A 25,509-nucleotide genomic window follows, 5' to 3' on the forward strand; every position below is an offset into this window, starting at 1 on the left:
ACTACAGCAGACTTTATTCAGCTTTGCTGTGAAGGTCAGCTGTAATCTGTAATTATGAGAAAAGAACATAACTTCCAATTCTTTTCTGGTTATTAAATAAGAAATCAAGGTTTCAACACATACTAAGTCCAACTCACTAAAATATTGTCAGTTTTAAGAAAGACAAGCTGTTTGCATAGGTCTTTAAAATAAATTACATTAATTGCTAATATGCTTAGGTGACGTCAGATTTTCAGCCCCTCATCCTGCCACCCGATCTAACCTCCTTAGCCTTACCTTGTTGGGACACTTACAGAATAGAGTCTCTTCTTTGCCTTTTCAAATCAGAGGCACATGTATTGTGGCTTGCTTGCTTTGGGCCTGTGGTTGCAAACAGGTGGTCTCCCTGAGCTCAGTGGGCATTAGTTGCAGGAGCAGACTGACTCAGGCAACTTATACTTTCAGTTTTCAAGTAAACATCAAGGAGATGGAGGAATGGTCTTGGCTTACAAGATGGAATGACAGGTTCCATTTAGTAAGTGCAGTAGAATCTGAATTTTTATCTTCAGTTTAAAAGAGTAAATCTCAGCATGTGTGTACTCCACTTCCTGTGGAAAAAGTATTAGTTAAACAGATTTTAATTTTTAACATGATGTATTACCATGTTCTGTCCCATTTGGACCACTAGTCTACCATAGAATTCCTTCTCTAATACTTGACCAGCCATACGCTGACTACCTTTTCTACTCTGCCAGTTTCCTACCTGCAGAACTGTAAAGTTTTATTTAATGATTTGTAAGGCATAGCTACAAAATGCAAGGATAGGTCCTGTGGATATGATTCAAAATAAAAATTGTATCAGTCCTTTTAGTGTTTTTCTTCACAACATGGATGATAAAATGCTGGTATAATCATTAGAAATTCAAAATAATTGCTGTTATATTTTTCATTAATTCCTTTATTACTATCTTTTCACCTTCAGATTTTTTTTTTTTTAGCTTATTGCCAAATGATCTCTTATATCTTAATAATGTTCCTTTTTGTCAGAAATTAAGAAAATAGTTGTATTATTTACAAGAAACTATAATACCCTGAGTTGTGGTATTTAAGGCACACTCATAGATGTAACGTCAACTCTTTCAAACAGAAGTTGATTTCCAGAAGCTTGGATTTCTGTTTTGAAACTTTCTTTGCCTGAAGAAATTAGGAAAACCCAATCCTTTCATCTGTTTCTCTAAAATGTAATTCACTGAAATGCTACAAGAGAGCCAGATTTTCATAGAATCATAGAATAGTTTGGGTTGGAAGGGACCTTTAAAGGTCATCTAGTCCAACCCCCCTGCCGTGGGCAGCGACATCTTCAACTAGATCAGGTTGCCCCCGTCCAACCTGACCTTGAACGTTTCCAGGGATGGAGCATCCACCACCTCTCTGGGCAACCTGTGCCAGAGGTTTCACCAGCCTCAGCATAAAAAATTTCTTCTTTATGTCTAGTCTGAATCTACCCTTTTTTAGTTTAAAACCATTCCCCCTTGTCCAATCGCTACAGGCCCTACTAAAAAGTCTCTCCCCAGATTTCCAAGTCCTTACATTTGATAAGTTAATTACATCAAGGATTCATTTATTCGTAAAACCAAGCTCATGATGCAGTGAGTATTGTGAATAGGTTGGGATAAAAAGAAAAAAAAAACACTATTATGTTTTAGATATATAATAATTTTGTGGATATCTAAAACTTCTGATCAGAAGCTGTGAACCATGAAGGTCAGATGAATGCATAGAGCGGGTTTTGAACCATCCATAAAAAATAATATAGTTGTGTATACAGTAGACAGGGACAAGCCTGTAAGTAGATGTATAGAAATGAATATCAAGAAAAGATAGTTTGCATTCAGAAAAATGGCTTAAGAGGCAGATAAATGCTTTTTAATTAATTTGACTCTACATTTGATACATACTAAAATTATTCAGTTGGCAGAATGCTGAAAATAAAATTACTGCTATAAAATAAAACTCTTCTTTTGAAAATGTAAATACTCAATCCAGAGTTCCAGTCACTTTCTTACTGACATCCAGTAACCAGCTGCTACATTGGAAGCATAGGGAAACACTAAAAGCACTGAAAACAACTCATATATATTTTAAATAAATGGCCCTTAAGCATGACACACTGACAGTTGCAAATAGAAAACTATTTTCCTACATCTGAAGCTACCCAGACCTTATATATATATTTTATATATATTCTTATGTTTATCTATATGAATATGTGTGTATATTCTTACGTTTAACAACTCTCTGTTGTCTAACAGATAAAGTAAGAATATTTAAGTTCTGAGCCAATTGTTTTCTTATTTTATTTATAAGTCTTTTGGTTGAGCTTTGTCCCTGAGAGTAGACAGAAGGATGTCACTCTACTTAAAATCTTAGTGTAGCTGAATGAAGACCACAGTCCCCCACTGACACACAAACAAAAATGAAGTAAACTGTTCTCAGTTCTGTTACAACCACCTAAACGCACTCGGCAGTTTTCCCGCAGCTGGAAAATCACATCTAGTGAAAAGGAAATAAAAAAGGTATCAGAAGGCAATGCGGTCATGACATTATCTAAAATGCTATGAAAATGCTATGGCTATTAGAAATGCATTCTAGCTGCCTCTTCAAAATTAACTTCCCTCTATCTTGTCCTTAGAAGAGCTGTTCCCATCCTTTGCTTGCTGCAGGCATATTGCTGAGCCGTGTGCTTCAAGTGACATCTCATTTTACTCTCCCTGTCAGGTCCAGCTGTAACTTTTTAATGGGACCACAAGCAGTGCTGGAGGGGCTGCATATGTAGTTCTACTGCATTACTTTCCTCAGGGAGAAAAAAAAAAACCAACAAAACAGCAAAACTGATTTTGAGTAAGGAACTGAGCATAGGAAAAATTCTATGCTTATTTTGTATCTGATAGCATTCATTTGTACAGAGTAGGTCTGGGAGTAGACTACAAGAAGCATAGGCAGGGAGACTCTTGTTTAAAATTTTACATTTAGAAATTTCAACAGAAATCAAAAGGGGATTGATGAAAATATAAAACTTATAGAGATTAAAATATGAAACTTTTGGAAATCTGCAAGGAAAGACAGAAAGGAAGGACTGAGCAAGAATTTTGATGTCCCTAAAACCGTAACAATTCTAATTCCATTTCCGTATTCATTCTCTAAAATGGCATTGATAGGGACAGCGAGGTTTTATGCAAAACACAGTCCCCTAGGGCAATGGAAAATTCCTTTCTGTTTTACGTAAGTATGAAAGCAGGCAGGAGCCATTGTTTCTTGCTGGATGTTGGTTCAGGAATTTAAAAAAATCTACCTTTTATTCTTTTGTCCTGATGCTAAATCTGTCCTGATGCTTTGAGCAACTTCTACATTGTTCCTGAAAACAGTCTGCTTTCAGGAAACAACTGAAGATTGCTTCAGTTTGGTTGTGGTTTTTTGTGTCTTTCATTGATGGTAATTTTTAATTAATATCAGTTTTCTGATCTTCAGTTTTCAACAGCTGCAAGAAGCAAAACCCAATGTTTTATACTTGTGGAAAAAATATTTCTCATTTCTACAGTAACCAGTGCTTTTCAACTAAATGAAAATTTACTAGTAGAGATACACAATCCACTCATCTTCCTATGGCTATGATGATGAAAAGTAACTGAATGCTGTGGAAAGGAGTCAGGATACGTTTGGCTGCAGTGAAATGGGCAGCTAAACTATGTCAGAGTTTCTTGAAATGACCTTGTTTCATTTTGTTTTAATGGTTGTTTGCTTTTCTATATGCATCTTTCAGTGATACTTCTTGGCATAAAGCTTCCAGTTACCTCATGTACACACATTAATTTATGTTCACAAAGCCCTTGAGAGAGAAGTTGAATTATTTCTGCTATGTATTTGGCTTACAAAAAACAGAAAGTAACCTCCACTTTATTTTAGATCATGGAAAAAGTGATTTAGCGAAGATCATGAAAAACACCTACAGAAGAACCCACTTTACCTGAATTTTAGCTGCTATATCAATTTCCCTTTATTCTGATGGGGAACAGTAGACACATGAAAAAATACTTTATTTATTTAAAAAAAAAAAAAGCCTTAAAATGGCACAAACGTGAACTGAAAAGAGAAATGGATTTTATCTGCCTCACAAGGGAGGGAGAAATTGGTCTGGAGATTCATTGCAGAGAAATGAGTGAGTTATTTTGCTGACTGTCAGTGGTAGGTAACAATGTAATTCAATAACTGAAGGCCAGGTTTGAATAGATAGAAAATTAATCTTCAGCCACTATCTCCTGTGGGATTTTCCGGTGCCAGTATTGATTGCATTTCAGCTCCTGACTTGAGAGAGAAATTCTTTGGAGTTGGATTTTAATTATATTCACATGCTGTATTACTTTCCTTCAAAATATGTGTTTTGCTACTTTCCTTAAAAACAAAGTTTAACTGGATATTAAAACTGTACCAACCAATGCCACAATCTGTCAGGCTTTTGATAGAAATACCAGACTAAAATAATTAATAACATTGAGGTTTTCCTTTTTAATCTTTCCTTATCTTTTTTTTTTCTAATTTAGATGTAGGTTACTTCTGATTCATAAATTTTGCAAATGAAAACTAAATAGTTTTTACTTTATATAGGAGGATCCACTATAAACATTGGATGTGTAAGGCCTGGCACAGCATTAGTCTTGCCGATCAGGAGGTAGTGACCTAAGTGAGTGCAATATTAATTTGCCTCTAGTGCTTCTGATACTTGCCTGTTGCGTGCAGAACTAGCACGGACACTGTTAGATTTAAGAGCAAAATTAATCCTGTGTGAAGGAAACTACAGAACTTTTAAAGGATTTTACCATTTGGTGCCTCTGGGTTTTGGGAGGCAGATAGATGCATTGTTTCAATATCAGAGTTGTACACCACAAAATGCTCCCGGGAAAAGTCAATCAGGATGCAAAAGTTTGTGTGATAATGTAGAAGAAGAAAACCACCAAAAACCTATGTAAAAATTGAGCCAAATTACATTGTCTGAAGCTATCATAATGCTGTGTCATTTCAAATCATAGAACACACAAACTGTTACTGATCCTGGCTCCACTTTGTACACTTCAAAGAAAGTTATAATGGTTTGTGGTGGGTTGACCTTGGCTGGCCTCCAGGTGCCCACTAAGCCGCTCTATCACTCCCCTCTCTATCACTCCCCCTCCCCAGCAGGACAGGGGGGAGAAAATAAGATGACAAAAGATTCATGGGTCAAGATAAAGGCAGTTTAATAAAGAAAAGCAAAAGCCATGCACGGAAGCAAAGGAAAACAAAAAGATTTATTCTCTATTTCCCAGCAGCAGGCAATGTCCAGCCACTTCTTGGGAAGTAGGGCCTCAGTACACGTAGCGGTTGCTCCAGAAGATAAATGCCTTAATAACAAATGCCTCCCTCCCCTCCTCCTTTCTCTTAGCTTTTATTGCTGAGCACAACTTCATACGGTATGGAATATCTCTTGGGTCAGCTTGGGTCAGCTGTCCCAGTTATGTCCCCTCCCAACTTATAGAATCATAGAATCATTAAGGTTGGAAAAGACCTCTAAGATCATCGAGTCCAACCGTCAACCCAACACCACCATGCCCACTAAACCATGTCCCTCAGTGCCTCATCTACTCGTCTTTTAAATACTTCCAGGGCTGGTGACTCCACCACTTCGCTGGGCAGCCTGTGCCAATGTTTAACCACTCTTTCAGTAAAGAAATTTTTCCTCACGTCCAATCTAAACCTCCCCTGGGGCAACTTGAGGCCATTTCCTCTCGTCCTATCACTTGTTACTTCGGAGAAGAGACCAACACCCGCCTTGCTACAACCTCCTTTCAGGGAGTTGTAGAGAGCGATGAGGTCTCCCCTCAGCCTCCTTTTCTCCAGGCTAAACAACCCCAGTTCCCTCAGCCGCTCCTCAGAAGACTTGTTCTCCAGACCCTTCACCAGCCTCGTTGCCCTTCTCTGGACACACTCCAGCACGTCAACGTCCTTCTTGTAGTGAGGGGCCCAAAACTGAACACAGTATTTGAGGGGTGGCCTCACCAGTGCCGAGTACAGGGGCACGATCACTTCCCTACTCCTGCTGGCCACACTATTTCTGATACAGGCCAGGATGCCATTGGCCTTCTTGGCCGCCTGGGCACACTGCCGGCTCATGTTCAGCCGGCTGTCGACCAGCACCCCCAGGTCCTTTTCCGCCAGGCAGCTTTCCAGCCACTCTTCCCCAAGCCTGTAGCGCTGCATGGGGTTGTTGTGGCCCAAGTGCAGGACCCGGCACTTGGCCTTGTTAAACCTCATACAGTTGGCCTGGGCCCATCGATCCAGCCTGTCCAGGTCCCTCTGCAGAGCCTTCCTACCCTCGAGCAGATCAACACTCCCACCCAACTTGGTGTCATCTGCAAACTTACTGAGGGTGCACTCGATCCCCTCATCCAGATCATTGAGAAAGAGATTGAACAAGACCGGCCCCAAAACTGAGCCCTGGGGGACACCGCTCGTGACTGGCCACCAACTGGATTGAACTCCATTCACCACAACTCTCTGGGCCTGGCCGTCCAGCCAGTTTTTGACCCAGCGCAGAGTCCACCTGTCTAAGCCGTGAGCCGCCAGCTTCTCTAGGAGAATGCTGTGGGAGACGGTGTCAAAGGCCTTACTGAAGTCCAGGTAGACCACATCCACAGCCTTTCCTTCTTGCCCACCCCAAGCCTACTGGTGAGGGGGGAACGTTGGAGACACAGCCTTGATGCTGTGCGAGCACTGCTCAGCAGTAGCCAAAACATTGGTGTGTTATCAACACCTTTCTAGCTACCAATAGAAAGCACAGCATTATGAGTGCTGCTATGGGGAAAATGAACTCCATCCCAGCCAGACCCGATAAATGGTTTTACTTTCTGGTAGATTTAAGAGAGTGGCATACTGGATCATAGCATTTCAGGCTGCATTATACAAGTACTGCCTGCTTTTCTTATCCACATTCCAAAATGAAAACATTACTGTCTTAGAAGCATCTCAATGCAAAAGTATGATATTCAGAAGCTTCTGGCAATGTCCCTAACAGCAGGTCATTGTGTCCACTAGAACTATTAATGAAAATAATACCACACACGTGAAAGTAAAAGGCACCATGTGGTCTTAGGTGTTCCAAGGAGAAGAATGTTTTTAGGTCATTTACACATTTTATCAATTTAGATTATTTATTGCCATGATATACCTGGACTTTACCTGGTGGTAGGTTTGCTTAAAGAAAAAAGATCATCCCTTACTTTGAGTATTAGGAGTTGTGCTTTCCTTTCTGTCTCATCCACCAGAGCAGGGTTAAGTACTAAGTAACAAGTTCAACTTCTTAGCAGAAGATACAGTAGCTATGCTGCATAAAAGTAGTCAAAATTAGTACCCACCTTCTTTTCTTCCAGAAGTTTAATAGACTTGTATTGTGAGATTCATCTCACCTAATTCTAGACAGCTGCATTGCGATTTCTCTGTCTAGGCAAATTGCCCTAGGGCTATCTTTATAGTCAATGGAAAGAAGGAGGCACTTCTAAGGCATGATTCATGTCATGGGAAAATAGGTGTCTAATTGAGATGAGATGAATTGCACTCTAAAAATGCCCATTTCTCTTCATTGACTATGAAGGCAGCCTGGGGTGATGAGCTCAACACTGCTATGTTGTTGAATTCAGTGGATGTCACTGGTTAATTGAGTTCTGCCCTTTGTGTTTCTGAACAAAACCGCCTCCTTGAAACCCATCTGAGACCACTGCTTACTTCAGGCAACATTTGAACCTATACTTAGTATAACATTTGTCCATAACCCTGTGATGAAGCAGTTGAGGAAACATATGCAGTTTAATTAGGTTACTTTGTGGGTAAGTTAAAATTTAGCTGTCTATACTTTGATAGGGGGTAATAGACACAGTGGTAGTATATAAAGAATAGCCTCAGCACACACATGCCTGACTGACCAGACAGGTGCTTCTTTGTCAGCGCTATTTTTCAAGCATAACACATTTTCAAAAACTGACGACTCTGTAGTATTAAAAATATCCTTATAATTGCCTACAATTGCTGGCCTGAGTAATCATTCGGTATCATAGTTGATTCATTATTGATTTGAGCGGCAGTCTACTCATGCCATGGGGCCTCCTGTTCCAGCTGCAGCTGAGCCACGTGAAGACATTGCAACCTCCCCTTTGGCCTGCACTACCTCCTTGGTTTCCACACTTCATGCAATTTTTGTAGCTGAGTTAGAAAAAGCCTCTGCTTTTCACAATTTTTAAAAACTAGTCCAAATGACTGGGCGAATTGGAAGGAATCAAGAAGCCAGGGTGCAGACAGGTGAGGGAGGATGGGGATCCAAGGCAGGCAGGCGGTGGTGAGCACCTGAGTGTTTGGGAATCTTTCCACCCAGGAAGCTGTAGCCAGGAGAGTACAGGAGATTTAATCGAGACTTATTATTAAGATAAACTAATGAGAAAACCTATGTCAATCAGAAGTTCTAAGAAGGCTTCATTTCCTTTCTTTGTCTGGATGTGCACCAGTGTTTCTCAAAAATCTATTTACGAAATGTATATTAGTGGTATCATTTTGAGATTTGTGATTTACTATATAATCTGCAGAAGGAAAAAATGAGTTATACAGTATTTATATTTAAGATTCGGTACAAATTATTACACGTAATAGAAGGTAAAGTATTTACCTTGCATTATGGGTATAAAAATTCCATGCACTTATGAAATTTAGGTGTGTAAGGTGATAGGCTCTCACTTTTCTTTTGCAGCTTTTCATTTCACTGAGTTGCACTAGGTACCTCATAATTCAAAATAAAGTATACACAAATATTTCTGGACCTGGAGCAAAAAAGTGTGTTTATACACAATGTATAATGTTGTATATATGTATAAGGTATAATGCAAAATGTTAGCTAAGAAAGAAAGGCTATGAGTCTGTTATGTAAAAAGAGGCAAATGTGAATGGAAATGTTTTGAGCATACTTTGTAATATTTTGCCCTTTGCATGTCTTTCTTTAAAAAGCCTGAAAAGAATGACACTGAATCTGGCAGCCAGAGAATCAGACCAGTATTTGAAGAAGATCCTGTTTTCCGGCGGCAAACATCTTACCAACATGCAGCAGTCCACATACCAACAGATATTTATGAAGGCTGTAAGTAGCATGTGAAAAAAGTGATTTTATTTTAATAGTAAGCTTATTATTTGGGTCCCATTCTTAAAAACAAATAAACTCCAAGCACAATTTTCATCTCAATTTTTAGTACAGATTTGCTGATATTGTCTCTTTTTCTTTCAATAGTACTTCGGATATGTGCTCTATTAGGCATATGATTTATCTTATGTATTAGTAAGAGCCACAGTTAAAGAGATCCATTAGGATTGGATCTGAGTTTCAGAAATGGAACTGGAGGTGAAAGAAAACTCTTACATATCCTAATTTTCTTATCCATTCTTTCTCTATGCTCTGTTCTCATTTAATACGAACAATTCTTGACAGCTCTTCTTTACATGGTTTTGGCCTCAGGCAGAGATGAGTACTGAAAACATTTTTGAGTATCCCAAAAGCACATACAGTTCAGGCTAATAACATGCTGTGTGAGACAGTAGTACTTATATTGTATGCAGTGCAGTTCCAGAATTGCAGTAACAGACTTTAGCAGAGAATCTGAATAAATTCTTTCTAAGCTATGTGAAAAATAATATATAAATATATGCATATACTGCTGAGGAATCTTTAACTGTATTTCAAAATTAAGTATTTAAGTTATCTTTCAAGATGAAAATAACTTCCTTTTTCTGTGCTCATCATCAAGAAAAAAATCATTATCCAATAAAAAGACATTTCAGCATTCAAAATGGCTGCATTTTTTAAAAATGGGGAAGAAAAATGAAATAAGATCCATATTATTAAGGTGTTTTTTTTTTTTTATTTGGGATCCTAATTTCAAGTATGCAGTCTTTCTCCTCTTTCAAAATCTCATCAAGAGGAAAGAGACCCTAATGTGACCTGAGCTCTTTAAAATTCATGGCCACGGTTTCGTGCAGCTTATATAAATGACACAGGGATGAAAATGGAAATGTCAGTATGATGGGGGAAAGAATCATAGTAGCTCATATTCTTATATGGTGTGCTTGACTGCGAGACCTAGAGGATTATTCTGAGATTCTGGCTTTAATAAGTACTAAATTGCGCCTTAATTGCAGGATTACACGGAAGAGACAGGCCATTTCCTTTGCTTTTGTTTGAAGAGTATTGATACTTTGCTGTTAAAATGTTATGAAAACTTGCCTCCAAGCATTAGGATATTTATAAACACCATGTGAACTTTGCTATAAGATTGTAATCAAAACAGTATGTAAAATGTTTTGTTGTGTTGAATTTAACATTTTAGACGGTATTCCTAAGGACACATGTCCCTTAAAAATACATGCTAGGTAATGTTACTGTACAGCCCGTTAACCTAAAAATGAAGACAAGCTATGACTTCCTTAGGAAAGGTACAACTTTAGTATCTAATAAAATGATGATAACGGACAGAAATGTACATTTTTTGAGAGATGTAACTGCATGTGCAACATATATGGTTCATGAGAAATTCATGATTCTTTGGGTCTGGCTATCATATTAATTACCAGAGATGTGGAAGCCTGGAAAATTACAGAGAATACTGTAATTCTGTGTCAGCAAAATCCTCTTGTTGGGTAGCTGGGTAACTTTTGGTTACAGATGGTGTTTTCAGAGATAACAGCTTGAGAATACCTAAAAATCACAGATTTCATATCAATAAACACAATATCGTCACTAGGTTTATTTTACAGTAACAAAGTTCATGTGTTGTCTGAAACACAGTGAGCAATTAGAATGTAGTCATTCACCAACAGATTTCCAAACCTAGAGTTTAATTTTCTTTTCACAAGCAATATCATCTGCAAGCAATTTTTATAACCCTAGAAAGAGTGATAATGGATCTTGAACACTGTTGTCATTTTTCTTCCTGTTCACATAAGCTAAACTGTCATTTCTTGATAGAGGTTTCAGTGCCCACTATAGTAGGGAACAGTTGTACACTTTGAAAATAGTTTGCAATAAATCTGCAATTCCTTCACTACATCACAGTCTGCTAGTGAACATTTACAAAACAGATATTACAACAAATCCTTCTGAGAAACAGTGGATGAGACACAGTTTACAACTTTTTATTGTTTGGACGCCAATTTTGCTGTACTGAATTACACCTTGGAAAGCAGATTTAATTCCCCCCCCCCCCCCCCCCTTATTGTATAGGTTTTGTAGGATGCCAAGAGAAACAAAGAATTGCTCTTTGGATCACACAGAACAGGTTTCAGTGACTAGATATTTGACCTGCCTACTCTTCCTTGAGATTGGTTTTCACTTCTATTGCCTCTTAAAGTAGCAGGTTGTTGTCTCTAGGGGAAAGGGACAATTACAGTTAGAGCCACGCATGTTCCTAAATCTGAATTTTCACTTGGATCTGTTGATTGTGCTTTGTCATGTTAATTACTTTTTGCTGTATGAAGCTAGGAATTTGAGATTCACTGACTTTTAAACAATATGTTATCCATGGCAATCTTTCTTCCGTGTTCAGGTTTCGTTTTTATTGCAGTAATTAGTTATGATTTTTAAAATATGAATCAAATATTGAATTTCTGTCATATGAAATACTGAATGTGTGGATCCAGCCTCCAGTTAGCCCTTTGAAACTGGGACACTGGTTTAGCCAGTAACTCTCTAATGGTGTGCCACCTATTTAAACCTGACAAAATAGCATGTGCTATAAAATATTCTTCTGCTTCCTACATATACAGTGATTTGCTTATTTTGAAATTCAGTGATGAGTTACTTGTGAAGTAGTCCCTTTTATTTCACCATAGAAATACGTGACAAATCATTACAAAATATCCATTCACTACATCCACGTTATTACTTTGTGGTTTATTTGATTGCAGAAAGAAGTACTATGAAAGTTATTTTTGCTTTCTCTCCTCTGTATCTGGTGCCAAAACCTTAGGAGAGACAGGGAAGAGTCTAGGGAGTTAATTTATTTGCCCGTTTCTGAGGATTATAGTCCCACTGCAGGAGAGGGCAATCCCAATAAAATAGACCCAAATCAGGCTTTTAATTCAGTATTTTTGAAGAGTTCCATTTAGGTTTTGAAATAAAATCAATCTGCTGCTGAAAACAGAACAGACCCTCAGGTTGTCTTTCCACCACGTGCACTGGGAATTAGTCATGCATCTCCTATTAGTAATAACAGAAGTCTTATTTCTAAATCCCCACTAAAACTGTACCCTGCTTATCCCTAAGTAGAATATGGGAACTGCAGGCCAGGAGTAAGAGGAAATCCTCAGCACAAGGCAAGTGAGGTTAATCTGCCTAGGGGATACCACCACACATTGCCCTCGCTGTCTGAGATGCATAATGCACCATCTGCTACAATGGTTGCTCCAGATGTAAGTCTGTACTTGTGTTACAGTTTTAGGAAAGGTGTTAGGCAAAGCACACAAACAAGGACTGCTTTTTTTGTGTGTGATTACTCCTGCTTTACTTCCTCTAAATCAGAAATTGAAATATTGCTTCCACATGTCACTACTCGATTAACATTGAAGAGTTGCTTAAAGTGTCAGGTTGGCAGTAATGTGTATTGAACATGATGACATCATTTTGAATACGTTTGGGCAGCTACCAGCAAGAAAAAAAGCCTTCCCCTGCTCAGAACCCATTAAAACACTCATAAGGAGAGTAACAATTAATTGATGGTTCTTACAGCTTAATAATCATAAAATATACATAGTGTTTGTTCATACCCTCCTTTTATTGGGATGGCAGTCAAAATTTTGCTGCTCCTTAAAATCTTCTAAGATATTTATTATTTTTTGATAGCAAAACAGTGGACATCAATTTTATCTTACATGTCCACTACCAAATGGTAGTGAACATCAATTTTACCTTTGTTCTAGTGCATCATATATGTAAATATTCAATTATTGATAAAGTATTTTGACATAATAGTGCTTAGTACTGGGGGGCAATCAAAACTTTTAGGAATAACATCAAAACTTGTTTTGATGCTACAGTGATTTTTATCTTGACCAGAATATTATCTCTTTGACTCGAATTTTTGTACTATTGAACAATTTCTGCATATCTTAGGTATCTCAGGCTATGAGCTTGAAAGGAAGAAATATTCTTTGGGAAGAAACTTAGAAATGCTGGGAAATTAAACCATGGGAGCAAGAATATTCCCCCTCAAAAAAAACCCCAACAAAACAACTCCAAAAAACTAGGAAAAAGTGCATCGTCATTTATTCATGGAAGGTCTTATGTGTGGTTAATAAGTAAGTTTTATTCAGGAATCAAGATATTGATAAAGTGATGTGTAAATATTTTGGCATACTACATCAACATTCCTTAAACAACTAAAGGAGCAATAAAACTTTTTTGTGCTTTACAAAGCACAAATATTGCTATTTTAAATAGCAATAACAGACAGGCTTTTGCCAGTTTTATTAATTAAATTGCTTGGTTCAAAATATGTTAAGATTAATGCTGTTGATATATAGCTGAGAAACTGAGACTATTCAGAACTATTTTTCCCATGTTTTTTTCTAAGGGATAAATGAATAGCATTGTTTTACTACAGCTGGGATTGAAAAATGATTGTTTCAAGTCTCTGCTTGTGTGTGAGTGTTTGTAAGTTCACACCTTTAAATTTGGAAATAGAAGGTGGATTATATTGTTGTGTATGTCTTGTGTAGATGGCATGTGAGATTACTGTTTGTTCTAGGGGGGGTTTTTTGTATGTTTTCAATTACTTAAATCAGTGAGTTATTTGTGAAATCATGTAATGAGTGCAGTGGACCTTTAAATGAATTTTCAGTGTCAGCCTGTTTTAAATACCAAACACTGTGGCTTGGGGTAAGTATAAAGCAAACGTTAGTTGCAGCTAAGTCCCTAAGTACTGCCTGGTTGGTTCAATATTAAACCTGGAAGGAAAATACTGATGCAGAAGCTTAAGCAAAGAACTCTAGGGTCAGTGCTGCTTTTTATGTTCTGACAATTATGATTTTTTTTTTTCCCCAAGTAGCTTTCTAAGCTCCCTGAATGAAAATCTTTTTAAACAAGCAGCAAAAAGAAATAGCTTTTCTAACTTGATGGAAAAAGCTTGTTTCTGTCATAATTCAGAAGGCCAAAAAACTTGAACAATATCCTTTATCATGCGGAGGTACTTGCATTTTGGTACTTGGATTACATTAGTTTTATTGGATGGTCTTTGCATATTTACCTGGCATCAAGTTTATCATGACTTCTGTCTTAAATTATCAAAATTTGAGACAATAAGGTAGGATAAAGAAAGATGGTCTGGTAACCAAGCTTAATTTATTCCTTCTTGAGAGACTAAGTTTTGTCAAAAGAAACTAATCCTGTATACCAATTTTAGATAGCAAAAGCCAATAAAAAATACCAAGCATAGAGTATTTTTCCATCGCTCAAGGTTATTTTGGAAGATTCCCGAGTTCTTACACAGTGGTGCAAGTTAAAGCCAGGAAATTGTGCCACAACATTGTCGTTTTTGCCAAAACAAAAATTTGATGGCAGTACATTTGTTAGAACAACTCTGGGTAGATAAGGGATAGAACATTGTGATATCTCTGTAGCATACGTGTCTGCTCACTTTTCTGCTGAAGCTGAGACCTGAGGGATGCAAGAACTGTGGGACCAGAGAACAGAAAAGGCAGGACCGTGTCTCTAATTTAATGGTTTATGTGAGAGACTTTGGTTCTCATTCCCATCCCATAAACTGTTGCTATGTTAATATATCACGTGATTATTGAGGAGAAGAAGTAGAAATCACCCATAGAATAAGAACTGAAACCCACTCTGGTCCCTCCTGGAGAATATCCTGACTGTTCTAGATGCCCTCTGACAGTGATACTGCAGGCATTACTTCTTTTTTTCCCTGTAAATCTGGTTTATTTGAAAACTGTGGTATGAGGGGTTATTTGCTTGAATTGTGAATCTTTCTACGAGTTACTTCATGCCGTTGTGCCTTGGCACAGACCTGAAGAGAATGCGAGTCTGAAGAGTCATAGGTTGCGCTGGATCTACAGATCAGGATGTGTATTTTGGAGGTCTCAACTGTGTGGACAGAGATAATAATCTGCCTACTATGCTTGGGTTTTTATGATGGAGACACCATGGATAGAATTGGTTAGGTACATGTTATTTTGAAGGTACCGGCTGTAATAAGGAATTATCAATGTAGACTTAAAGCAATCTGCCTGGTAATGATGCATCACAAAAATGTTATAATACCATATTCGAGGTCTGAATATTTGTGAATATGTTTTGGTCTGGAAAGTTTATCCAAGACTAACTGATTAATAAATGTAACTTAAGGTTCTTAATGGGAAAATAGCGGCAAATCTAAAATAAAACTTAATTTTGTTATAATTCTAAGTACTCTTCCAGATCTGTGTTGGTTTACTTTAAACATTTCAAATAAACTTTTCAAATGCTTCTGTAAAATAAAAATAATTAAAAAAATTCAGAATTTAGAACCTTAATGCCATAGACGTTCATCAAGATGTAATTTTCTAACACTAATTTCTACTGAAAGTGGGTCTTTTGAAATATTCTACCTCTGAATTTAAGTACGTTTATTTGAAATTAATCTAGAGTTAGCCATTTAAAAACAACTTATGACTGATTTAATTCTTATTTGGTAGGTATTAGTGTGGGAAGTGACTGAAAGATGGCTTTATGAAATTGTTGACACCTCAACACTCAACATGTTTCCTGGAATGTTAATTTATTTATTTTTTTAACTTTTTTAAAAAATAGGTTCTTATTTAGAAACATTGGGGGGAAATTACATAACATAGTAGTTTGTGCCTAAAATATTTGGGATAATTCTTGACTTTTACTAGTTTCTGTTATTTGCCTGAAGTTGGAAATAACAGATGATTTTTACTTTTCTACCTGGTATTTTGTGTTAAAGAGTTTTCTCAGCTAACACTTAAAGTACTTCTGCACCATAGAGCTATATTTTAAATATTTTAGATCAAATCAGGTAATTTAACTTGGGGAAATAAAGTATAAAATTCCAGCAGAGAGACCACTTACAATTCACTAGCAATTCATGGTGGTGTCTTTTCATTTTCATAATGAAGCCTTTTATCCTATAAAGCCACTTGTTACAGGGATGCCAAGAAGTTACAGGATTGACTTTATGATCCTTTTGAAAGAAGTTACCTTCATAACTGGTGGTAGCGATTTTCTTTTATCAGTTCTTATTTTTACTTCCAAATTGTTTTATTTTACTATGGATCTAATTTTAGTGGAAAAAATATTTTCGTTTCCATCTCCAACTTTATTTTATGGAGTAAGCATATTAACACTGCATGTTGGTCTCCGTGCCTACATGCAAACATTCTAGTTTTCTCTGATTCAGTTTCAGTCATGCTTCCAGAGAACCCTAACTTTCTTGGTTACCATCTGTACTTCAGTGGAGAAATGCTCTGAATAGTTCTGTCTCTTGATCTTCTAGGTTCCTATTTGCCAGCTGCAGAAATTTACCTTCTGATTGATATCTTTAAAATCTGTTTTTTCACCCTACTTTCTTTTTATTGACTAAACAGAAGGTATTTAAAGAGATATTTAACCAAAAAAAGCCAACCCCTGTCTTGCTAAAACTTAACCAGAGTCAGGGTGCTTTACTGATACAGAATTCCCTGTGAAAACCTAATTCCACAAAACGAAATCACATTTTAATATGTTAACCCTTATTTCTTTTTAAATGCAATTAAATATGTGAAGAAAACGTTTATTCCATTAAAATCAGGAAATGGTTAATTTCTTTTTTTTTTGTTTTGTTTGTGCTCTCTTTAAAAAAGAAGCAAAACTAAAAAATTTTGAACTTGGGTTTTCAATAAAACAGCATGGGCCTTAGCAATGACTAACAGGTTGCTGTGGGTTTTTTTTCACAGTGATCCCTTTGAGAACCATCAACTGCCAGGCTTTTTATACTATGCCATTCCTGTTCTTCTAACCAGAAGTTCGTCTACGTGGGTCTCTGATATGATACAGTCTTCCTAAATACTCAAAGGATATAATCTACTACTTGGTTAATGTTTTTAATATCATGATGAGATGTGAAAAGCCATACCAGAAGCCAAACCCATGATAACTGGTTAAATTGGTTACTATGGTTCTGGCTTCAACAAAATAGAAATCCCTACAATGAAGAGACTTTTAAGGCCTTTTCTATCCCAAGTTCTTTGGTTTTGAAAACTCAGGGTTTTAGGCAGAAAAGTGCCACAACACCTTTGTGTTCCTATTTTTTTCTTTTTTTTTTTTTTTTTAGTGTGTAACATTAATTTGCATAGTTTGTAATAAAATGTGTGAAAAATAGTTTTCTGGTAAATTGAATGCTTATTGTCATTATCATTTGGTGTGGCTGCCTTTCACTGCATATTTCTTAACCATCAAATTAATCCAGAATTATCTTGGACATTATAGGAGGTCCTGAGATTCCAGTGTCTATTAGGCTGCTTGACTGAGTAAGTAAAATAAATGTTTAAGCTGTGCATACTGCCAAAATCTGTTTTGCAGGCCAGATGATTGCTGCTGCTCCTCAGATCCCTTTCCATTCCTTCTGCAATGTTTTCTCTCTTATGCACAGCTTGGAATGACAATTAGTATTGAATCGTCTTGTACCAAGAGGGGAAAGTTGGCTCTGCAGTAAGGTTGGCCATGTTCTTCTGGTAAAAATAGCTAATGGTGGCATTTGCATTTTGCAATACAGACTGCAAAGCAGAACATTGCATATCAGTAGATCTTTATTATTGGACATATTAAAAAAGAAGACAATTTTAACGAAGATCTTGAGAGACTGACTGGTTCTGGTGTGTGGAATTCTCCCTATGAGGAAATTGGTGCAAGGTTTCTTTATGTTATAAATCTGGCTTAGCTTTGCAAAATAGGTTGATATGGGGTATATAGATTGTCCAAGCTTTGTATTGGTCCTCAAGAAAGGGAAAATGTCATCTCAATCCTTTATTCAGCTACATCACCTAAAAGCCTCTGTCAGTGTGAGGGATGGCAATTGTGTTCTCAAACCTGCCCTACAATAAGGGAAGACCATCAGGAGGTTACTCGGGCTTTCTGTAAGTGTAAATTCACAGTATATATAAGTCTTTTAGGATTTACAGGAATTTTTGTATAATTACTTCTTCAAAACTGTTTCCAGACAACTATAAGGGAGTGTGGGAAGAAATATTTGTTATATTTGCAAGCTCAGAATGAAAATAAATGTTTAGATGTGTTTCAGTATGTCAAATAAGTAGATATGATGAGTTAAGTTGACTACTAGGAAAAATGTGCTAAATTGCTTGAAGTAATTAATATCTAAAAAGAAAATACCAATTTGTGTGAAGCACTTAATGGGAAAACAATAAAAGGTGTTCTGTCTAAAGGACCTTAAAACCTACTTTAAATGGAAGTGTGAAAGGTTTGGGAATATTCCTTGGTTACCCTGAGAGTCTGTCAATTCTTTTTTCCCCTCTCCTCAAACAAGTTCCCCTTCTTATTTCATACTCAGTTGTTATTTTCAATTTCCGTGTCTTCAGATGTGGGTAAGGAAGGAGGAAGGAGAGCAGAAGGGAAGGAGAACTATGGCCTACCCCCTTTTTTTACTCTTTCTCTGTTCTCACACAAGCTGCCAACTATGCTCTGAGCTGTAAAGTTTACACCCTCTGTGACCCCGTGCAGAGCGGTAGAAGAACTAACGTGACTGTGCAGGCAACTTTTGCCTCCTCCCCTGCATCTCTGCGGCATCCAATGGTGTTGTCTGGGCTGAAAGTGCATGTGCATAGCATAAAGTTGTGCAAATCCTTAAAGATGAGGACAAGATATTTTAAACTCAGTAATATATTGTAAGCTGCATAAAATAACTAACATACATTGCTAAGAACAAGTGTGTGGATGCATAGATAGATAGCTTCTATACACACAAAAATAATAGATTAGAATAAGAAGAGTTTGTGTTTATTCTTTACTTGACCCACACAAATTATGAGGAAGAAAAATAAAAATAGTATCTTCAGACTGTCATTTTTTTCACTCTGGAAATGTGAGATATCTCTCTGCTCATTAAGATTTTTAGAAATGTCTTGGTGGTTTGTCTTGGTTTTAATATCTAAAGATTTTAATATACTTATTATCAACAGAGTGCTGAAAGATTTCTTCCTGGAAAGAAAACTGGTTTTCAGCTTGGCAGTATAAAAAAAACTTTGAAATTTATAAAACCCATTATTAAATAATTTGTCCTCACATTTCAGAAGTCCTGTATTTCCGGCCTGTGATACCACAGCTGCAAATTTTGCTCTGTTGATGGCAGCCTAGCCATGAGTTATGATTTTTTTTATCCTCTACTGGTTAAAAATTATATCCCTGGGTTATTGGACTTTACAAGACTTAAATGATGAAACCTTATAATCCTATACTCTAAAAATATTTTGTTCATTTGATTCTTTCAGAACAAAATGAAATAAAGTTGTTAAATTATAGATGTGCAGGAGATAAAAACTAAGTTTCAAAGTATTTTATTCTGAAAAAGACTAACCATGATAGGTTATATATTAAAAAGAAAGATAATAAATATGGGTACTGTTTGAAATATCCCTATTGATAAATTTAGCTGGGTTATTTACCAAGAAACTGCTAGTAAAATCAGCAGTGGATGAATGGATTGGAATATATCTTCTCTACTATAATTTTAGCATCTGCATTACCATATTATCCAGCATTGGATCCCATCCATTTATGGGGCCGGATGGGATCCACCCAAGGGTACTGAGGGAGCTGGCGGAGGTGCTCACCAAGCCACTTTCCACCATTTATCAGCAGTCCTGGCTGACTGGGGAGGTCCCAGTTGACTGGAAGTTAGCAAATGTGATGCCCCTCTACAAGAAGGGCCAGAAGGAGGATCTGGGGAACTACAGGCCTGTCAGCCTGACCTCAGTGCCAGGGAAGGTTATGGAGCAGATCATCTTGAGTGCCATCACACGGCACATACAGGACAACCAGGTGATCAGGCCCAGTCAGCATGGCTTTATGAAAGGCAGGTCCTGCTTGACTAACCTGATCTCCTTCTATGACCAGGTGACCCGCTTAGTGGATGAGGGAAAGGCTGTGGATGTGGTCTACCTGGACTTCAGTAAAGCTTTTGACACTGTTTCCCACAGCATTCTCCTGGAGAAACTGGCTGCTCATGGCTTGAATGGATACACTCTTCGCTGGGTGAAAAACTGGCTGGATGGCCAGGCCCAAAGAGTTGTGGTGAATGGAGTTCAATCCAGTTGGCGGCCGGTCACGAGCGGTGTTCCCCAGGGCTCAGTACTGGGGCCGGTCTTGTTCAATATCTTTCTCAATGATCTGGATGAGGGGATCGAGTGCACCCTCAGTAAGTTTGCAGATGACACCAAGTTGGGCGGGAGTGTTGATCTACTCGAGGGTAGGAAGGCTCTGCAGAGGGACCTGGGCAGGCTGGATCGATGGGCCCAGGCCGATTGTATGAGGTTCAACAAGGCCAAGTCCTTCACTTTGGCCACAGCAGCCCCATGCAACGCTACAGGCTTGGGGAAGAGTGGCTGGAAAGCTGCCTGTCGGAAAAGGACCTGGGGGTGCTGGTCGACAGCCGGCTGAACATGAGCCAGCAGTGTGCCCAGGCAGCCAAGAAGGCCAATGGCATCCTGGCCTGTATCAGAAATAGTGTGGCCAGCAGGAGTAGGGAAGTGATTGTGCCCCTGTACTCGGCACTGGTGAGGCCGCCCCTCGAATACTGTGTTCAGTTTTGGGCCCCTCACTACAAGAAGGACGTTGAGGTGCTGGAGCGTGTCCAGAGAAGGGCAACGAAGCTGGTGAGGGGTCTGGAGAACAAGTCTTATCAGGAGTGGCTGAGGGAACTGGGGTTGTTTAGCCTGGAGAAGAGGAGGCTGAGGAGAGACCTCATCGCTCTCTACAACTCCCTGAAAGGAGGTTGTAGTGAGGTGATTGTCGGTCTCTTCTCCCAAGTAACTAGCGATAGGACGAGAGGAAATGGCCTCAAGTTGCCCCAGGGGAGGTTTAGATTGGACATGAGGAAAAATTTCTTCACTGAAAGGGTTGTCAAGCATTGTAACAGGCTGCCCAGGGAAGTGGAGGAGTCACCATCCCTGGAGGTATTTAAAAGCCATGTAGATGTGGTGCTTAGGGAAATGGTTTAGTGGTGGATTTGGCAGTGTCAGGTTCAGGGTTGGACTCGATGATCTTAAAGGTCTTTTCCAACCTAAATAATTCTGTGATTCTAGTTATTATTTTTGAAGGAGTATCACCTTCACAAATGATATGCTCAGTTTTAGTTTTGAAGTGAGGAAGACGGATAATGAAAGGAAACGACTGGGAACAATTTTATGTAGGCATATATGGATTTGAATATCCTTAGAGAATGGCTTTTTGTGTATATGTCCAAAATTTACACTCTTTAAAGGTTATAAGAACATGCGGAATGTAACTTAAGGACATGGCTACTGCTTCTTTATTTATCACTACCTGACTCACTAATTTGGTTGGTCCACTTCATTATTTCTGCCATATGAGTGCATTTCCAGTCATAACTATTAGGAAGGAATAAAGTGTAATTTAATAATAAGGTGTTTCTCTGGCAATACTTAAATCACAGATTTTTTCCCATTATTGGGGAGAGCATATTTTGTGAAGTTTGGACAGTGTAGTTTGAATGTAGGTTTTTTTATATGTGTGTATTTATCTATGTATATGGTTATATATGCATGTATAAAGATATTTAAATAATACTACAGAACTACTTTCAATTCATACTATTTTCAAGTGTCCATTTGAGAATACATTACATTATGTTCTATGCATCATTTAGATATCTTACATCAATTAATTTGAAATTCAGGTTAGATTACTATGTTCTTATGGTCTTGCATAGTGTACAAATATCTTAGTTGTTTCTCTGTGGCAAAAGTCTTTTTGTGCCAAATTAGATATGGTTATTTCTCTGTCTGACACCAGTTCCTTTCAGATTACTTTTTCTATCAATAATAACACATTGGTTTTATTGGTTTTCCATCTTGCCTTCCCTGGGGTCTCTCCATCCTTTAGTCTGTACTTGCCTACTTTCCCTCTTCTTTTGTGTGAAGCTCAGCCCTAGAAAATATTTAGCTCTCTTACAGTTGTACAAGCATCTGTTTGAAAATGGTGTCCACCACTGAGTAAAATTCAATTTTTACTTCTAGTATGTGACCTTCATAAACAGAAGATCCCAAAATGCACCTCACAAAACTTATCCATAAAGTAACTATTTATCTTCATGATCTTCTCACACCCTTTTTCCTTTCTTTTTGCTGATGGGGAAGGATGAAAATTGTCTCATTTACTGCAGGTTAAACGCATGCAGGCAGCCAGTTACCGCTGAGAAACTGATCTGTAGTTGTACAATCAGATTCCAGTACACTCCCCTTGAGATCCTTTTAAGCCTGAAATATGGATGTTTTATAACTGGCACATGATGCAAACTTCAGTTCTTTGGATTAGCTCTTGTATTCCATCCTACTAAGAACCCTGCACTCATAATCTGTTTTTTCTTCTACTCTTCATACAAATCTGAAGTTCTTCCTAAATTTTCTTTTTCTTTCTGAAGATAATTCTGTCTTCTTTTCCATTTTATATCTGTTTATTCTCACTTTTCATGGATTCTGGTCTCTTGGCTGCCTTTTCCTCTTTTCTGCTTGAGTCTGTATTTCCTCCATTTTTTTCCTCTTGCATGTATTTTATGAATATATTTCTCATTCCATAGTGAGGATTCTGGATTCCTCAGATCTCTTTCTCCTCCAGGAGTCAGTACACCCCTTTGCTTTTTCCTCACAGTCATGTTTTTTTCAACTTTTAGGCATCTTATTCACAGATGTTCTTCTGATCCTCTGGTTCAGCAAACATCTGCAGTTGTCTGTCCTCTGTCTTGCTTTATCGCATTTAGGATTTCACTATTTTCTCTAAGTGCATCTATAGTCATTTCTCATAGCCCCATTGGGTAATATTTCATAAATAAATAGCTTTTGTCATACTTCTGCTTAAGGTAATGGACATCTTGCAGCCTTGGCATCCTGTCATCTTCAGTGTGTCCTTTACCCCTAGAGTCCCTTCTCCCTTCTTGGCTTCTCTTTTGGATTTCTTTAATAGTTGGTTATTTTACAGGATATAAACCTTTGAAAATAAATATCAACAATTTAAAACCAATATTCCTTTATGTCATTTTCTATACAAATATTCATCAGTTCTGTCTCCTAAAATAATTTTCAATGAAAAAGTGTACTGAAAAAAACCCCTGAATGTAATCCAGTGGATATGTTTTATGGATTTACACTGAATTCTGAGTTAGTTGAATGAAATTGAATAAGATATGTAGGTGTTAAAGTGCATTTGTGCTTGAAGTATCGGTTTCTTAGCAGGACATTTCATTGAGACCATTACCTGCCCTTTCCATTGGAGCCAGTCCCTGCCTAGCAGACCTCTTTCAGGTAAATGCACAATTTTTCAACCCATGCAAAACCAGTTAACCTAAGCATCTGTTTTAAAATGAGACCAGGACTTTTCCATTTATCAACATGATAATGTTATTAGCTCTAATAAACAAGGTCACACATCACATTGCAAGTCAACTTTCAGCTTACAAGTTGTTTATTTAAATGATTTTGTTTTATACAGTTAGACACACTACTCTTTAAAACAATTATCTGTATAACTGTTCATTCTGTAGGAGTATTTCATGGCAAGTTATTTACATTTTTTAACCTTTTTGCCTGTTCCCGTGAAAGGCTGCGTGTCCTTGGTATCCATCTATTTCCAGTAGCATTTGAAAGCACTCAGGCCCATTCAGGTCAGCACCTTACTTTATGATGTGGAAAAGAATAAATAGTTGCTGACCACAGGAAAAAGAGTGAGAAGGGGGGGCGAATCTAGACCTTGGCCTTCTCAGTTGGCAGCTGAAAATCAAAAGCACACTTGGCTAGCTCAGCATGATGGGTATAGCAAGTGACAGACCATTCAGAGCTGAAAGAAAGAAGATAATGAAATCTTAAATTAGAAAATCTTCTAAAACAAGCTGACAGAATGGCTCAAAACAAATTAAAAAAAAAGTCACATAGAGCTTGGCAAAGAAGAAGAAGAAATAAAGATTGGAAATGCAAAAAGGCAAGTACAACTTTAGAGCCTTGCAATTTAAATGTTTATACTTTACCACATGAGTGTGTTTCCAGAGATGCATGAATTCGTGCTGGTTAGCTACGTGAAGGTCCAAAGAGATTGTGGTGTCAGTTGGTATCTTCTGTTTTGCATATACCCAGCAGGATGAAAACAGATTTTTGTAGCAACACTATGCCAGTAACAGATGTTTGCAAATTATTTATATTCCTGTGGTTCTTTTTGGAAGAACAGTACTGGTATTCCTTGTTAGAAATGACCAAATAGGATTATATGAACCTTCTCACAGTTAAAACGCTTTCTTGGGACAGTAGAAAATAAATGATGTAAGAAGGAAGTATCATAGGGGCTACTGAGCTGGGGGTGTGTGCCAGAAGATGTTGATTTAGCATTTCCTAGTCATTTTTTCTTCTGGGGATGAGAGGAGGCTTGGTTGTTTGGGCTGTTATTTTGCTTTATTTGAAATACAAATCTCAGGAGTGAACATTTTACTATGTATCTGATTGAAGTTTCTGCACAGTCAGCCTGGACATACTAAATATGTATTTTGTACATTGCTTCAGTGTCATTTTGTTGAATTCAAATGGGAGTGCTCAGTTCCTTGGACAACACACTGAATATCAAATACTGTCAGTTTTGTTCCTAATTTGCCAAGGCTCCAAATAAGAACATGTCTACATTTGGCTCTGAGTTTTACTTTCTGTAGTTCAGAGGACCTAGGTTTTTATCTTCTGCTTCTCTAAATGAAGGTGCTCCAAAATCACCGTGTCTGAATGAGATACATGTAATGTAGAAATGACTTACTGCTGAATCAGATCCAGGACATACAGTGCAGTGTTCCCTGTGACTCTGATATTTCAGATACTGTAAAACTGAAATACAATCTCTAAAAGGACTTTGTTGTATCGTTATTTCTCAGAAAAAGAGCCAATCGCTTGTTCAGCTGTAAATAGTATAATATTCTGGCATCAGCAGTCTTGATACCAATGATGTTTGACAGAATTTCTTTGTTTTTTACATTTAATAATTACGCAGAGAAATACTGTCTGTGGTACTGCCTGTGACACTCTCTCACATCACTATGTGATGACTGAGTCGTGAAATATCATTATCAACACATTAGAAGGTTATGATATCTGTCATTGGTAGTTAGAAAATACCACTAGATTTCTATACAAATTATTGAATAT

The 25,509-nt window shown here is 37.6% G+C and overlaps 1 protein-coding gene across 8 annotated transcripts in view; it reads left to right on the top strand.

The window, feature by feature from the left end:
• CACNA2D1 (calcium voltage-gated channel auxiliary subunit alpha2delta 1) overlaps nucleotides 1-25,509 on the top strand; it is a 434,729-nt gene that overhangs the window by 241,337 nt on the left and 167,883 nt on the right. For all 8 annotated transcript variants that reach the window (XM_076360363.1, XM_076360445.1, XM_076360724.1 and 5 more), the window contains exon 6: nucleotides 9,055-9,184. In XM_076360363.1, coding sequence (XP_076216478.1) covers nucleotides 9,055-9,184 — 130 coding nt within the window. The remainder of the gene's footprint in view (nucleotides 1-9,054; nucleotides 9,185-25,509) is intronic.

Source organism: Aptenodytes patagonicus, chromosome 1 (genome assembly GCF_965638725.1).
Source record: "Aptenodytes patagonicus chromosome 1, bAptPat1.pri.cur, whole genome shotgun sequence".
Lineage (NCBI taxonomy): Eukaryota > Metazoa > Chordata > Aves > Sphenisciformes > Spheniscidae > Aptenodytes > Aptenodytes patagonicus.